We start from the raw sequence: 18,053 nt of genomic DNA on the forward strand, positions 1-18,053 counted from the left end.
CTATGACTATTTACATTCCCATGTGTAATCAGTCCAAAACTCACTTTAGTCTTAGATGATATATGCATAAATAGATAGCCCTGGAGCATCCCTCCAGGGATAGGAAAATGCATAATTAAAAGCCTATTTTTACCTGAGCAATCTGAAAGAAGTTTGAAGAGTCATTTGACGAGGTATTAAATGCTAACTTCGAATAGAGGCTCTCTTGAAAGTCTGTGAACAAAAAATTAATTCTAGAGATATCAAATTAATAGTTTGATTCATTTACAACTAAACATCCAGAGCTTTCCAATGACAACTCTTAGTCCACCTTTGGTGCTGGGGTGGTCATCCAGATGTTCAAATGAACACGGGCTTGATTCTGGTTGCCTAATAGGAACAGAGTAGAGTCTGGACTTGGACTAAATCTTGTTCCAAGTCCTGGTTCTCTTCATGAGATGCTCCTTACTCTCGCTAGTCATGATTTATTACACTAGTCACAAGAGGAGTCTCACACATGGTACTAATCCGCACGGACCAAATCATGCTATACTCAATAAATACATGCAACATGCTCAAGATGCACATATGATGCATGGAAAATTATGCCATTATACAGAATGAGCTGCCATAAAATATTTCGTGCATATTGCCAATGTAAAAACACCACAACCATGCACTTAGTCAACTAGGCCTCAGCTTTCTAATCTTCAGTAGAACCTTCCTTCTTCCTTGGCTTTCCCTTCTTCTCCAACAATTCCCTCACTTTGTCACTCTACGCTTTAGAGCTACTCACTCTACCACATTGTGGGAGCAAATGGCCTTGGGTGCTATTCATGGGAAATCCCCAAGCAGGTGACAAGCTAGTGAAGCACCTTGCCAGGCGTTGCCTGCCCTTAGAATGGTGGCATTTTCTCTTTCTTACGGCTCAAGAGCTGTTTCAGCATTGTACACCAGCTCATAAACCTTCTAGAGTTTCTCTAGATTGCAGTTAGAAGCCTTTCATTAAATCTACAACATGCACATAATGAAGCCAATTAATTCATCGGTTGATCCTCCAATTTTGAGCAGTCAGTTCACCTACTTCAACAGTTGATCCAACAGTCAACTTCTCCGTCAACTGTTTCCTTCAGTTCACCACTCGTTATCATAGTCAATCCCTATAGTCGATGCCGAAGTTGACTTTGAGTCGGCTGTCACCTCTGTTTATTTCTGTTCTTGACTTGTGACCTCAAGCTAGCATGGGTTTTCACATCATTCACATATAACACCCCTACTATCGAGAATGATCAAGCTAGCCTACTAATTTAATCTCACTTTCAAGCTCTCGGAAAGTACAAAAAGGTATTCAGAAATATTTTAGAACCCCAAGAGGGTCCATTACATGTTCTAACATAGGAGTGCACTGACAATGTATCCCCAGCTTACTGAGGCTGACAGGTTGTCCTTGAGGAAAAAAAATTATTAGTAAAAAGTAGGACATTCTAGATAGCTTTTTGACACATGTCCAATGCATGTCCACGTTTGTAAGTGCTCACAGCATGCTTCCTATCATACATGCTTAGGAACAGTAGAACACATATTTGTCTTTTCTTTTAGTGCAGTTAAGAACAAACTGCTTCATGCTTAACTCCAGTCTGTTAGTCAAATAGAGGCCCATGACCTAGACTATTTCATCCCGTCTATCAATGCTAGTTGTGCATTTTCTGCATTCAGCTTTTGATATAAAGACTCCTTTCTAGTTCATTATGATGTTAAAGCCCCCTTCTTTGGCTATGAATTCGTTTCTCTTGCACTGTTATTTATGATTTACCATGTGACAGGATTCTTGCTATTCGTTTTACTGATGATCGGCAAACTGCACCTGCTTTTAAGGGAGCACAGTTCACTGAAGAGGATCATCATAGCTGAAGAGAAACAATTAAAAGAAAGGAAAGATTACAATGCAGGGAAGCTCAAAGACTTGAAGAAGGATGTTGCTATACTGAAGAGACTGATCAAGAAGCTAGAATGTGAATGTGAGAGAAAAGCAAACCAAGCCAAGGCTGCAAAAGCCAATGAGATAGCTGTACAAAAGCAATATGAGGAATTCCAACTAGAATATGATAGTTTGCTTGAATACAATGAAATAATTCGGAACCAGTTGCAATCAATTAACCAGAATTTATTGGACAATAGACAAGGAGGATGGTCTAGCTTGAAATCTAGCATAATACCTGATAGTCTTGTTCAATTTCCTTGTGGCAATCAAACTTCTATTGAGAGTGGGGGAGAACCAGATCAAGAAATCGGACCGCAAACTACTAATCAGAATGATTGCTGCATTTGTTCTGGCGGACTTCCAATATCCTTTCCTAGGCAGCGGAGGCCAATTTATCAGCAGCTCAGTACTCTGTTATAGACACTAGTAAGGTTGACTAGACGAGCTAATACCACACACACACTGATTATGAGTCTGTTGAAATTTGAATGTTGTTTGTAGATGCTTTTAGGTGATTTAAAGGAAATGGAAGGAGGGTACCATAGGAAGAAAGAAAGCTAGCATGGGAAAGTCTCATGTTTACTATTCATGTTGAAGCCTTTTTGAATAGTATAGCAATTACTTGACATTTATAACTTAACACCCAATCCTAAAGCAACTCAGTTTATTGAAGATATGCTTTCAGTAAAAAGAATATGCAAGATCTACTGTTTTTAACTTTTGAAGAAGGTCTCTACACATGTTGGTTAATGAGATGTTATCTGACCCTTCATAGGTTTGTTTATCATTCAGCAAAAAAATAATAAACTCTTGAAGAGGGTGATTCTCCTTTTAGCTCTAATCATTTGGAAAAAATAAAGTTATTGCTTGGATGAACACCAAAATGAAGGAAATCGTTGAGTTATATTCAATACTGAGAATGATTGAAGACATATAGTTTGAGATCCATTTTCACTCTCAAATCCCCTGCCATCATGAGTAGCCGAGGGTGATAGAAGAAACACTGCAGCTATTTTGCACAGTATTTTCAACAAAATGGGAAGTGTTTTGATCCTCCTTTTGCAGATGCCTCCCAGATGCTTATACTCTTTGACTGCCTGAAGCAAGGGATGGCTTCCCTTGGTCATGGAAACTGTTGCAGGAGTTATCTTGGTCATGACATGAGTCCTGTTTACTGCATATAAGTGAGATCAGGAGCTGTCCTATCAACAGCCTGGCTAAATGGACCAAATTCTCCTGGGTGGTCACATGCTTGAAGCTTCACTCATGGGTAAAGTTCTGATCTCTGCATGTCTGAATGTTATATATCTTATTTGAATGAGTTATAATGAAATTCTCTAGGAGTATTTTAAATCAGCTGTTTATACATAAAACCCAAATCACTTCCCTCTCATGTTTACTGTAGTGGGCCCAGGCAGTTCCACCCCCTGTCATGCCACATTTAATTTTGCACACCATATGTTTCCCACTTCTGTTCTGGTTTCACTCATTTGAATGATCCCAAGGTAACATACTTGCATGCAATCAAGCTGCATTTGGTACTTGCTCATTGAGGACCAAAATAATCATATATGAATACATCTGTGAAATCTTTTGGACTGGTGCTCATAAGAAACAATTTCAGCCAACTGCATGGCTCTCTAACATGGAAAAGGATGCCATTTTGTTCACCCATGTTTAGTTCTTTCATGTGTTATTTTACATGAATAACCTAAATAGCTTACATTCCTTATTTTATATGTTGCTTGTGATATTTTACTACCATGGAATACCAAATTTCCATGTTTTACATGCGTGCTTGCACACACATCATTTGATATGTTTCTGTTTCTTAGTTTCTCTTTTATAGAAAATGGAAGGAGCTTTATTTCCTTCAGGGTTTAGATGTAAAATAGTGGTTTGGACCATAGTCACCTAGAAACTCAACATCGGTGGGGAACTGCATTTCTTAAGAGCATATTTTCAGGACCAGCACAAAATTTATACAATTTTTTCAGATAACATTTAAGTTATGGGAACCATTTTCAATGCTTTGGAGAAAAATTTAGCAAATGTTTGAGATACCAATGAGAAACTCTTTAAATTTTAAAAACTCAAGAAAAACTTTAAAGAACTCTCTGGAAATTATTTGAAAACTCTATTGATGTTAATTTCTTTAAGTTTAAATTAAATATCACTGTGATTTATTGAAGAGTTTATTAGAGTATTATAATAAACCTTGAAATTTTTGTTTATTATTGTAAAAGTTTTCTTTTTTTGAAATTCCTCTTAAGTTTTTCATTTGATTTTGAATTTTTTTGTGCTTGGCAATTCATAATTGTTTTCTTGTTTATCATTTCTCTGTTTTTGGGTGCATTTCTCATCTTGTGGATATACATTTCATCTTCTTATTCTAGCAACTGTGGTTGGGATGGGACTTTGGACTGAAGTACTATTCTTTTTGGTCAACAGGAACCCCTTCACCTTGAATTTGTAACCTGCATAATGATTGCGTCGACATGTTTGCCCCCTTTCCAAGCCACCAATTGACAAATTCATAGATGTCAATCAATACAACCAATGACAATTATAACACCCTGCTTAGACAACTATCCAACATTTGGGAGCCTTGAATAAGAGAAGGAAGTAACGAAGTAACTCCTAGTGAATAACCTATCCATGACTACCTAACCAACTTGCAATGAAACTAATTACAGCCAAATGTGATTGAACTCTATGAGTAAATGGCCATTTTGGGTGCATATTGTATTTGTACTTAGTTTTCAATCTTCTTTTAATATGTCCATGTAACAACCTTGTGGAGAAGTGGTTCTTTATCTCCTTTCTTCTTTAGGATGTAAATATAATCTATGCTTATGGTGCAAGAATACATATATGTAGTACCAAAATGATGCCACTCCGAGAAGGTCTCTGCTATCCCAAATAAGCTAAGTACTGCTGCTGTTTCGTAGGATATATCCGTAGAGAGAGCTTCGGTTCAGAGTTGGACTTTGGTCCCAGGTTTATGATACGGACTTTGGTCCCAGGTTTATGATACGGATTTCGGTTCCAGAGTTTTAGACTTCGGTCCCATGATTATGGTTTTTAAAAGGTTGCATGTGAGCATAATGCATGTTTCATCTGGTGTCATGTCGAGTAATGTAAGAGGTCTGGCGTAATAGCCTTAAATGTCATTCATGATTCTATTTGCCTTTTGATGCCCATGATCTTATGCTCCCTTTATTTCAAGTTATACTTGCTGAGCCTTATGGCTTATTTGCTTGCATCATTCCCGGTTAAGGAAGAGAAAGTTCGAGCTCAAGTTTAGTGGTATTAGACCCTTGCCGATAGCCATGTGTATGGGGCTCTCTCCACCGAAAAGATCCTGAGGGTGTGTTGGAGATAGGGGTGCTAGTTTCATGTTTTATTATGGTTATCGATATGTTTTAGTATAGTGCCACCTTGAGGTATGTATTAACGGTTATTTACTCTTCTGTTGTCGTGAGAGGAGATTGGTATCAGAATATTGTTATGAGAAATAAAAGAATTTATTTCCGATCGTTACATGGACAGAATAGCCAGAAAAAAGGGGATGAATTCTCAAGATTCTCAAGCGAGTTTTCTTCATTTTTTTGACAGAATTAGGGCTCTGATTTACCTGTAGTAGGTCCCTAGGGCCAAGTACTAACCCTGCATGTGCTGATTGGAGTGAATATTGAGTTGGGAAGTAGTTTTGGAGCTGGTTTAATTTTTCGGAAGTCTTGTCCGAAAACAGGGGCAGTTCGGGTAAGTGGTTTCTTTCAAGGTTTTAACTCAATTTTCTTGCAATTTTTGAGTGTATTCAAATCTAATAAGGGCCCTAGACCATATTTGTGCTTGCATGTGGCAAATTTGCAAGAAATCAGGGTTAATTCAAAGTTTAATAAACATAAAACTTGGGTAAGGGGGTTGTGTGCGATTTTGTGAAACTACAAGGTCTTTTTTGCAATAAACTGAAAGCTTAAGGAAATGAAATAAAGGAAGACCCTAAGGGCCATGGTGTTGTTGCATGTGAGGATTTTGGGGCTTGGTGTGATTTCTGTGAAATCAAGGATTGAAGTATAATATGTGAAAGTTGAGGGATATTATGTTTCATGCTTTTATGAACCATGACAAGCGATAAAATGGGTGCTTGTGTGTTTACATGTGTAGGTGTGTGGCAAAGCATCACTGTGCATTTTGACTTGTGAAAAGGTGAGTAAACAAGATGCCTTGTGTGCTTGTTACATTAGCACCATGTATACAGTTAACATGTCATCTTATGGTATTTTTTGTTTTATTACCTTCCATTACTCTTGTCATTACATGAATTACCTGAGGTAAGTGCGACTCTTCTTTTATTATACCTGTGGATATCCTTGTTGCAAGGCATTGCAGGTACCCATATTTGTGTATTGGATAGTGTGGGAGTCGCTAATGGATGTTGGATCCTTACTAGCTATGAGTCTGTTGTATCTCCCCTTGCGCTTGAGATTACTCTTATTTGTGTCAAGAGTAGATATGTGATATGAATGCGCACCTATCGGCGGAGGTGACATACTTGTGGTACGGTTGTGATTACTTGGTTACCGTCTGTGATGCGGGATCCTGTGGCGGGGTTACAACTACTGCACGCTAGCAGAGGATTGATACCTACTATGTGGCAGTGAGCTAGGAGTGCCTCGGGCACCGATAGACACAGATGGTATTTCCGGCGTTGAGTATATGATACATTTGCCAGCGGAGATGTTTTCTTGTGGTAGGATTGTGGAGGATCTTATTTGCCAACGGCCAGTTAATACCCCTGGCATGTCTATGTGGATTCTTGTGGCAGATGATTTATTTACTATGTTGTATCGTTGTTGATTTACTGGTTTATTATGCATATCTTTATTGTGTGCTTGTGGATATTTTGTCTGCTCGTTGAGCTTTAGCTCACGTGTGTTTGCATGTGTGTGCAGATTTTCGTGGATTGGACGAGATCGAGCAGGCCCAAGTTAAGACCCAAACCTCGGCTAGCGGTAGGGGCCCCATGGATCCTTACCAAGCGGATCTCCCCTTGCATTTTGTATTTTTGCTTTTGTGTGTACATATGAAGTCGCTCCATGATATACAACAACTACTCGGGTAAGTTTGATGTATGACATGTTTCACATTTATATATGTTTTAATGTTCTTTTCTTTCTGCCATTCCTATATCACACATGTACTATTGACAGAGATGGACGAATGGGTGGATAATGGCTTGTTTGTCCATGGATGGGCTCCGTCCATTCAAGGGCAGGTGTTAGTCACGTCCAGAGCAGGATGTGACACTTCTGAAAGGATATTCCTGGTTGACAACGAGCAAGGGACCTATAGACTCCATTTCTAAATTGAAAATGAACTTCATAGCACTAATGTGTTTTGAGAGTGAGAAGAACCTGCATGCTCTACTTCTTGGTCTTGAAAAGTTAAGACTTCCGGGACAAACGCTCAGTTTGTTCTCCACTAAGTGGGCTAGGGGAAGGAAATCCCTTTTTCCCTTCGAACAAAGAAGAACCTCTCATTCCATCTCTTGATGAAGAAGGGGTTATCAAACTATGAATTTCGTTCAATGGTCGACCATAAAAGTGTACCATGTCATGGCTGGTCAAAGATGGTGACTCGGAACATTTTCAAGAATAACTGAGTATGGGGAGTGATAGATTTAGCTCGACAACATATATGGAAAGACACTAGGTTCCTCCATCCATTAGGAGCAACCTGGGAAAGGCTCAAATCAAGAAACTTGAAGATTGTGTAAACAAGAAAAGGAAAAGGAGACAAAAACTTGCCTCAAGAACCTGCTCGTACACCACCACCTAACTGTTTGACAGTGCTCGATTAGCAAGAAGATTGTTAGGTATGATATATTTGTAACCCTCGGTTGGAAGAAGGAATCTATGTACAAAGATCTCAATGTCCTTGTTGTCGAGCATAGAGAGATCCTTATTAAGGCCCTTGGGAAGACCTCTAGATTCGCGTCCTCGGGCTCGACTAGCATTGGCTTAATCGGTTGAGAAGAAGCCTCAACATTTTTCACTAACCTTGTGACCTAGGATGGGTCTAACTCTACTTGAATTTGAGCTATTAGAGCTGGTCCAATGTAGATGTGTTAAAAGATCTATTTTAAGAATAATTAGCAAAAGACATACCTACCAAAAGATCTATTTTAAGAATCATTAGCAAAGGACACACCCACCAATGAGTAAGACAAGCAAGGAAACAAGCGTTAACTAAGCAAGGGACTATCGGGTGAGGAGACACTGAGCATAGAATAAGGGTGAGGTGAAATTGTGAAAGTAGCGACATAAAATCGATAGAGGAATTTGAACTTATAAGATTTGAGGAATATGAACTTATAAGATTTGAGAAGGGAGGCAAACGGTCGCGATGCCTCTTCCTTCTCTTCTCCTCAGTACAATGATGTGGCATAATCTGAAATGTCCATCGAAATGCTTGAGTAAAAGGGAACGAGAAGGAAAGAAAATATCTAGAAATAGGAGGTGAAAAGTCGAACTCGCTATACTTTTACACTTGGGTAAACTCGGTTGTAGAAGTGGGGGCCAAATGATTAAGGTAATTACTCAACCTACTTGCCAACCTCGAACCACCATGTGTCAACCCAAATTGGACGTGTGGACTAATAGGTAATCAATTTGTGGCACTAAGTTGATGTGTTGACCTGAATGCCACTTGGAAAACTTATGGACCCACCACGGGACAAGATCTGATGCCTTGACCATTAATGAGCATGGTTCTACCAACATGGCTCAAGCCCTTGACACTACATCTTGACCATGTTTGAAGTCATGTCCGAAATAAGGTCTTTAGCAGAAATCATGCTCGGACCATTATTGGACAAGATATAAAAGCTCTGAATTCTCTAATGTCAAGTAAGCATTTACTCTCCTAATATTTGTTTCTCTACTCATCTTCTTACTGTAAAACACTAATTTGACCATCAAAATTTACCCTAGCGAATTAAAAGCCTTGAACTTACAAAAAAAATTAACAAGTGTTGTTGTGGGTTCCAATCTTCTAGCAACATTATCTCCAATATCCTTCTTGGCCCTTTCAAATTTTAGTCAATCCCATGTCCACGTGCTTCTACCAACCATCAAAGTAAAAGTTGTTCTCAGTTTCTCTACTTACTTCCAGTAATACAGCTAGCATTATCTTTGGTATTATTCGTATTTGTTCCAGAAGACCATGCATCTTAAAAATGCCTTTAGTAATAGAAAACCATGCATTATGCATATGCTAAAATTCATTTATTAATTTGAAAAAACTCCACTAAAATGTACCCTCTATTTGCAGTATATATATACCATTTAAAATTCCCATTGAACCCATATTTCGTTCGTCCTAGCGTCCAGTATCTAGTACCCTAGCAAGTTTGAACTTTCAAGTAATGTTGTATCAAATCAGAGAGTGCATTTTACATGCTTAAGAATTTCAAGTTCTAGCTTCACAAGTGATGCATCTACTTGCAGTTCCAATAGGTCATATATTGTAACATCTTGCATCGAGCTATAGAAATGATCGGATCAATTTACCTTGATAGACTTACACAAATTTCCTAGGGGTCACTCATTCTTGAGTTACTCTAATTCAAGCATATTTAATCCGAGAGTTTTTTATTCACATTTAGTTCAAAATATATCTAACTGGTGTTATTTTCTTGTTTACTATTCTCGATATATATACTACTTTCTCTAGAGTCTTTTTTTGGATCTGATCTTGGACCTCTGGGGTATCACATATACTTCTTGTTGAGTATGTGATTTTAGCTACTTTTGTACTTGTGATGACCACCCTTACGCTATTCTCGGTGTTCATATTCTCAATAGCTACTTTTGTACTTGTCCAATATTGAGCAAGAGAGAGACCACTAGAATCAATGAGAGAGCAAATAAGAAACCATTAGAAACGATGATTTCTTCCAAGTAAGAAGAGCAAAGCAAAGAATATACTCAAGCTTTATCCCAATTACTTCCTGCATTTCTCTAAATCCTAAACTTTAAATAGAACCAACAAGTGAACTTATTTATTCATTTTTTTAAGAGAGAGAAATTAAGAAATTTACATTAAAGTTTTCTTGGCCACTGACCTAGAAGTAAGCACAACCATAAATCTCCTCATGGGAAGGAGTTCTCAAGCTGTATCATAATAGCTAGCCTTTAAGATGGCTGTTGTGTGATTGGAGTCCATGAAGGGGTTTCGATCAATCAATAGGGGGGGTTTAAACAATCAATTTTGGATTTTTTGTCACAAATTTATTATGAAATTATTTTGATCAATTTTCGATCAATTTTATGGGTTAAGAGTTGAATGATCAATTTGATTTGAGGAGGCTATAGATTGAAGAATCAATTTTGTCAATTTGGGGATTGGGGCTTTCTAAACTAAGATTTGATTTGCAGGGTGTAGTTAAGTTTAATCCATGTGAGTTAAACTAACTCTAATTTCTATCATTTTTAATGGATGGACTAAATTGACAATTTCATGAAAATATAGGTGCTAAATTGGCAAAAACGAAGGCACAGAGGTGTGTGGGCAAATCACCAAAACGGCGTCGGATATTTATTTAAAATAATTTATTTTTAAACAAAAACGAATTTGAAAATTTATATAAAGAGAGATTAATTTTTTTTTTTTTAGATGTAAAATTATACATTACGGATTTTGGAGTGGGCTAATTTTTTTTTGATTGATTTATTATTAAAATTAATTTTTTATATAAAAAATTAATTTTTAATTGTGCTCGTGTTTTTAAAGTAACATATAGTAAAAGTACTATACTATCCCCATACTTACAATTAAGTACTATATAGTACCAAATTATTGTTTTTAATCGTTGCACTGCACTTATTACACGTGGCAGTTTCATGCTTCAGTTCGGCTGTGGCTCCCTCCAATTCTTTTTTATTTTTTGATAAAAAAATATTTTCAAATAGAAAATTCTCTATTTGTAGAATAGTTATTGACGTGTCATAAAAAAAAAAAAGTCTATGAAAAGACTAAAAAACCTCAAAAGTGTAAAATAATTAATTAAGTTTAAAAAAAAACATCTTGGATAAATAAAATACCGAAAAACCAAAATAGTCTCTCAAAAATTGGAACACTAGGAGCCTGTAATGGTCTCTCGTCGATTCAAAGGTCAAGAGACCATTCAGTCTCCCATACACCTACATCGGGAGAGTGTTATCATCCTCTAGAGGTTGCAAACAAGTCTTGACTTGGGATTTGTCTTGTAAATCTACATTTGATGGGGGTTCCCAAATAAAGTACAAATATGATGACTTTGATATTTAAAAATTCCTCTAAGCATTTTGCAAAAAGGATAAATATTATTTATAAAGAATTCTAATCTTAGTGGATCTCGAAATATCAAGATAGATATTATTTATAAGGATTCTAATTAATTCTAATAAAATTTGAAAAATCCCATACTCTTTTATAAATAGACGAGTTCTTATTCCGAAATAGGTACGTCTCTGATACCAATTTTAATGCAATCTTCAAGTCTTCAGTATCTGACTTAAGTATCGGAGTATTTGCGTGAAAACTTTTCTAGTTCATTTGATTGTTCTTTTTCTTGTAGGGTTCAACCAACTTGGTGACGACGTTTTCAATCAATAAATTTATTATTGTGTACGAGCAACAACAATTATTATTACCTTAATTATTTTCATTATTTAACAAAAATAATATTTCTTAAGTACATAATTGATAATTCTTTTAGAGTTCTTTAATATGTAAGAAGGGTATTATAATTTAAGAATAAAAAAATAGTTAAATTTAAACTTATTTTCAAATGTTAGTAACTAATTACTTCTATCCTGACAATAAATAATTATTTTTATTCTTTTATGATTAAGTTTGAGCGATTATTATTACTATTAAAATCATTCCAACGCATGTGATAAACTTTCCAAATTGGCTTCTTCCAAAATTTTTATTTAAAAAACACTCATGTCATTTATTTATTATACATTATAATAAATTTAAAATTTAAATAACAAAATAATATTTACATTTTGAAATTTAGACATTGTGGGTTTGTACAATCATCAATTAGGGTTTATTTAAAAAATAAAAATTAAATTACAACCACAAGTGAGTTTGCATTTAAAATTTTTCATTACCTTTTACTAGTTGTGTAATATCTCGTATTACATTCTATTTTAGGTCGAGGAAGGACAGAAAGTAAAAGGTAAAGGTCAAGGAACTTGATAGGGCACAAGTGGACCTTGAAGGAATGACTCAAAAATGTTTGAGGATTCTTGAGGGCTTGAGAAGGTTAAAGAGTAAAAGTTTGGGATCAAAATGAGAAATTAAGAAGTGTTGGGAAATTTAAAAGGTCATTTGTGGAATTTTTGGAAATTTAGAGGGTATAAGTGAATTAAGGAAACTTATTTAGGGTTTATGTGAGCTTTAATAAAGTGGAAGTGAAATTATATGAAGATAGGGAGTAAATGCATAATTTATGAAAGTTATATTACATATATCTGGCACATTGGGTTTGAGAAAAAGAACGAGAAACAAAAAAAAAAAAAAGAAAAAGAAGAAGAAGGAAGAAAATGACAGACTTGAGGTTTGTTGGTGACTCAAAGAAGCCATCAGAGGAAGAGATAGTTGGAGAAGTTGCTAAAAATTGTGGAAAAAGTTGTTGGAACCTACTATGACGCAAAACATGGCAACTCTAATGAAGCCCAATTTCTATAAGCTTTTTAGTTGTAGTTTGCTTGGATAGAACCTCTATTATTTGGGGAAGATCTTGCATGAGTCGATTCCGGGAAAAATAATGAACAAAAAATAGGGTTAAAGGAAGTTTAAACTGTGTTCTTTTTGTTATTTTTAAGTTATTTTTAGTTTTCGATTTTTTAAAATAATGAAAATGCGTTCTCTTTATTGTTTTTAAAAATGTATTTTTGAAAATAAAAAAAAAATTATAAAGAAAACTCAAAACAATAAAAAGTTATTTTGAATGTTTTCATCCAAAACAAACTCTAAACTCAAAACATATTTATTTATTTATTTATTCATATTTTATTATTGAAATGGGAAAAAATATTATAAAATTCATTAACTTAAAAATATATATATATTTTTAAATAATATATTAACATTAAATATTTCTAATTTATTGAATAATCAAATTTATTAAATAAAATATCATTAAAAAATTATTTTTAAAATTTCAAAGAGAACACATTTTCTAATTTTCTGTTTTGAGAAATAATTTTTCAAAATGACAAAGAGAACGCGTTTTCAATTTTCTAAAAACAGACTACCAAAACAGAAAACTGAAAACGAATTCAAAACTCAAAACTAAAAATTGAAAAATAAAGAGAACGCAGCCTTAATTTTTAACAATTTGGCAGAAAATAAAGACAATTCAAGTAAGCCATTTTCTTCAAGGGATGGCCATGGTTTTATTGCTTGAGGTCCTTGGATGTTCATAGAAGTCTTGCATATGGTTAATTTGCAAGAAATTTGGGGTTTGATTGAAGTTTAATAAGTTTAAAGTTTCAGCCATGGGCTTATATGTAGTTTTGTGAAATTTCAAGGTTTTGTGCAATAAACTGAAATATTAAAGTTTGAAAATGAGATAAAGAAAGATCCTAAAGGCCATGGTGCAATTGCATTTGAAGATGTTGCGTCTTAGTGTAATTTTTATAAATATAGGCCAAAGTATAATTTATGAAAGTTGATGGAGTTAATATAAATATTGTGTAGTCTTGGGCCCTAGAGTGAATTGGTAAAAAAGGTTAAATGTAAACCTTACGGGCTTTGATGTAATTAAGACATAGTTTTGACTCTAAATGTAATTCCTAAAAATTTGAAAGTCATAGTGGAACCTGTATTCTACTATTGACATGCATGTGTTTGTGACATGTGATTTCGCAACCACGACATGGAAACTCGTGACGACCAAGAACAGAGAAGATAAATGAGATACGATCAATCAAAGATTGGCACCATATGTGGTGTATTGCATATCTATGGAATTACTTTGATATGAACATGTGTTGTTGCATAAATAATGTTTTGAAATAGATCAATGGACATTGAGATAATGACCTAGGGTGTGTTCGTTGTGCTTATTGGATTGAGAAACTGTAAAATTGGCTTTCATAAAAAGTTTTTACTGTCGAATGAAAGGACACTAGCTTAGTTTGGCAAGATAGATGCCTATTTGAGGGAAATGTTGAAAACGGGGTAGACTGTTCCAAGTAAGGCATTTTCCAGATCAATCGAGTCTCGAAGCTAATTGAAATGTTTTGTTAGGTCATAAATGCATACATATTGCACATCTTTTGCACCTATGCACTTGTGGTATGCCTTGTTAAGCTATGCACTCATGTTTATTTCGCCTTTATCGTTTGTTATTTGTTTCGTGATCAACAAATTATTTATAGGTTTAGACTAGGAAAAAGCTCATCATAAAATAAAAGCCATGCGAAGGGAGAACTTACCAAGGAAGATATTCCATTTTGCTACATTCCTTCTTCGTCTATGAGGAAAGAGAACCAATACCACTAATCAAATTCGATTACCCCAAGTTCTCGATCAAGTTTTCTTCTTGATGGATAAGTTGTTTGCTCCCCGTGACACCGAGGTAGGGTGTTGCATGTAACACCTGAGATTTTTGTTTCTTTTCTTTCTTAGTTCAAATATGTAATATTTTAGAACTTTAAATTGTGATATATACTAGGGATCTTTAAACTCAGATATATGAAAAAATGAGACATTTTCAAGGGGTTACGAAATTTCTAAGACAAAAATTTAATTTTTGAATTAGTGGCAAAATCGTAATTACTAAGTTCAGGTAAAAATGAAATTTTTGGAAAAACTCGGGCATAAGAGTAATATTGGTAAACTAGCCAAAATATCAACCAAAAATATCAAGGATTAGCCAATCAACACCCTCCAAGTGTCTTTGTGAGGTGGAAGCATCCTATTGGGTATTTGAGGATAAGATCAACGATGACGTGGCACAAATTTATTGGTTCGGATTTCAAATAACTTTCAAATCTAACTTTGGATTTCAAATAATTCTTCAATTCTACTTTGGATTCCAAACCTTATTTAAATATAGCTTTGGATCTCAAGTAACAATCAAATATAACTATGGATTCCAAATAAAAATCACATGGAAGTAATGATTATATAGGACACATATGACACAATTTGGATGGAAACATATGGAAGTAATGATTATATGGGACATATAACATCATTTGAATGGAAACACATGGATAGAAAAGTCTTCTCCAAGTCTTTACTTAATCTCCAAGTTTGGGACACATGGCACCATTTGGATGGGAACATATGGAAGTAATGATTAAGTCCCAAATAATTACGGTGACACATGACATGCTATGATTTGTCGGGTAATTCTATAAATAAGTTTGAAATCTAACTTCCCAAAACCATTTTAAAATTTTGTGAGCCAAATCCATGCCACTTTGAGAGCACTTTTACAGAGAGATAAGATCTTGATTGTGAGGGGAAAGTTTTGTAAAAAGAAAGAGAGAAAGTCGGTGAAAAACAAGGGAGAAAGCAAAAGAGAGGCAAATGTTTGACGAAAAGCGAATAGCTGCCAAAGAACTTCTGTAACAATCAACAACTTGAAAAGGTAAGTCTGATTTCTTTCCATAATCATATAGAGAACTGAAATAGGAGTTCTTAGGTTCAAACGAAAGTCGATTCGAAATTAAAATGAGAGAGATATGGCAAAAATACGAAATGGTGTCAAATCTGCCACAAACGCATGCAAATACACGCCACTTCTTCTTGGGGCGCGTGGAAGCCCCTTTGCCCACGAAATTTTTCAGTTTTCTTCCTATTTAAATGACCTACAGCTTTATGTAAAAATAATTTAAGTTTGGCTTATGTTTTCTGTAGAGAATCAAACTCATTAAGGTGTGAAGGCCTTAAATCTTAGAAAAATCTTGACCAACCAAGTTGAAGTAAGTACACTATGAACTATTTACGATATTTAAGTATGTTCATGAATCATGTTTATATGGTTCATCATGTTATGTTTCAAGTAAGTTCATGTTCTCAAACAAGTTACGAGACTGGGATTTAGTAGCGCTACGCACGGAGTTCTTACCCTTGCAAGTTGGTAGAACCTATCATGTCCCCTCATGTTATATGTTCATTTTCAAGTTCATATCATGTCATGTTTAAATATGTTTGATAGTTCTCTTGTACTTACTGAGACTCGCATGAATCTCATCCCATATTTTTTCCCCTCAGGTAATAACGAATGAGGAGATTGGAGGACGGATCTGGAACGTGGTGGCTTCTTTAAAAAGGGATTTTCATAAATCTAAAATTAGTCTTTCTTTTCTTTATCAAAATAAGTTTTCAAAGTTAAAATCTAAATGTTATGAGAAAGCTTGTTTAAAAGACTATTTTTGTGGTTTATGTTACGTTTTCTGTCTTGACAAATTCGGATATCCTTATCGTTCATTTATGAATGAAAAACCTCGCTTCCTTTGACTCTAAATTCAAATTTTGGTAACCAATCGAAGTCATGAGACGATGAAGGTGTTTTTTGGAATTTTTCATCTAAAATCCTCAAACAAAGTTTTAAACTTCTTGTATTCCTGATATCTGAAAGTTATATATGTACCTATACCTCTTATTCTTCAAAAGTATAAGGGTATTATATTTAACACATATATATGTATATGCATATATATATATATATATAAAAATATGAAGAAATTTGACCACTTGCCCTATATTTATGTTTGCGCAAGTTAAGGGTGTCACATTGCAAGTTAGTCTTCTAGTTATTATTTGTACACTTCTTGATACACTTAAAAATTGATAGTATATTTATAAATAATTAGTAACATTTTTTTTCTCAAAATTATCAAATAATGTTGAAAAATTATATGATTTTCAAAACTCAATTGATAATGTGAAAAATTATTTATAATTATGAATACAAATAACATTATCATTATTATATCTATGCGTGTGGGAAATTCTATAGTATATTTGTGTGCTAATATCCATATTATATCTTGTGTAATATAGGGCTGTGATGTATAGGGCCGGTCCTACCTTTAAGCCATGGCATTAGGCCCCCCAAATTGTAAGGCCCAGATTTTAAAAACTTGTAATATTTATATATATTTTTTATTTTTTTAACTTCCTTCACCATTTTCCATTTTTTAATCATTGCTGTGGTGTTCCCCATAAAATCCATGATTATTTATTAGATAAACTTAATTATAGAGATTTAATCAACAATTTTGCATCTCAAAAGGGAAGAAAAAATTGATTTTATATAAAAGGTGAACATAGTCCAACACATATTTGTAGAATGAAAAATTGCTATTGGTGAATTTTATCCTTTAATACTATCAGTTTAATATTATATTTTATTTTTCTCTATAAGAGAATCATGAATGTATAGTTTCTTGCTCGCACTGATTTTCTTAGACTTTAAAAAAAAATTAGTTTTTTTTTTTTTGTTTATTGTTGTAAGTTGTTTGGCTTTTTTTTCTTATCTCTGAAATATTATATTTTAGTTGAAAATTTATTATCGTTAAGAGATTATTATATTTTGTAGTTGATTGAATTTTTAATTTTTTTTATTTAATAAAATGATGAAATATTTATGTACAAAAATGTATTATTTATTTTTTTATAAAAAAAATTAATTATGAAAGGCCTCAATAAACCTTTTCGCCTAAGACCCCCAACTCTATTGGGTTGGCTCTGTATTAAGTAGACACTTAATGTGTACAATTCATCATTTGGGTTACACAATACACCCTTTGCATTATACAATACACATTTTCTATTGTATAATATACATATTGTACTTCTTATGTGTATATATATATATATATGTATGAATATATAAATACTATTTGGGCACGGAGGTTTTTAACATTTCATTAGACACTTGGATTGGGTAACTTGTACATAGGTACTTATTATCATATTAATGTAAATGGACAACACGTTAATATTAATGTGACAACACATTATGAGAAACTCATGTACAAGTTACTCGAATGTCATATGGAGTGTCAAA

At 34.3% G+C, this 18,053-nt stretch overlaps 1 protein-coding gene across 4 annotated transcripts in view; it reads left to right on the forward strand.

The window, feature by feature from the left end:
- The window catches only part of LOC127812029 (uncharacterized), a 40,134-nt gene extending 32,992 nt beyond the window's left edge, over positions 1 to 7,142 (forward strand). The window contains exons 2-4 of one of the 4 annotated variants that reach the window (XM_052352290.1): positions 1,803 to 3,230; positions 6,131 to 6,172; positions 6,356 to 7,142. In XM_052352290.1, coding sequence (XP_052208250.1) covers positions 1,803 to 2,380 — 578 coding nt within the window. In that variant the 3' untranslated portion in view covers positions 2,381 to 3,230; positions 6,131 to 6,172; positions 6,356 to 7,142. Of the gene's footprint in view, positions 1 to 1,802; positions 3,231 to 6,130 lie in introns of all 4 variants that reach the window. The other 3 variants (XM_052352288.1, XM_052352287.1, XM_052352289.1) reach the window with 3 other exon arrangements.
- The last annotated feature ends 10,911 nt before the right edge of the window (positions 7,143 to 18,053 follow it).

The sequence above is a fragment of the Diospyros lotus genome, chromosome 10, assembly GCF_014633365.1.
Source record: "Diospyros lotus cultivar Yz01 chromosome 10, ASM1463336v1, whole genome shotgun sequence".
NCBI classification, from domain to species: Eukaryota; Viridiplantae; Streptophyta; class Magnoliopsida; order Ericales; family Ebenaceae; genus Diospyros; species Diospyros lotus.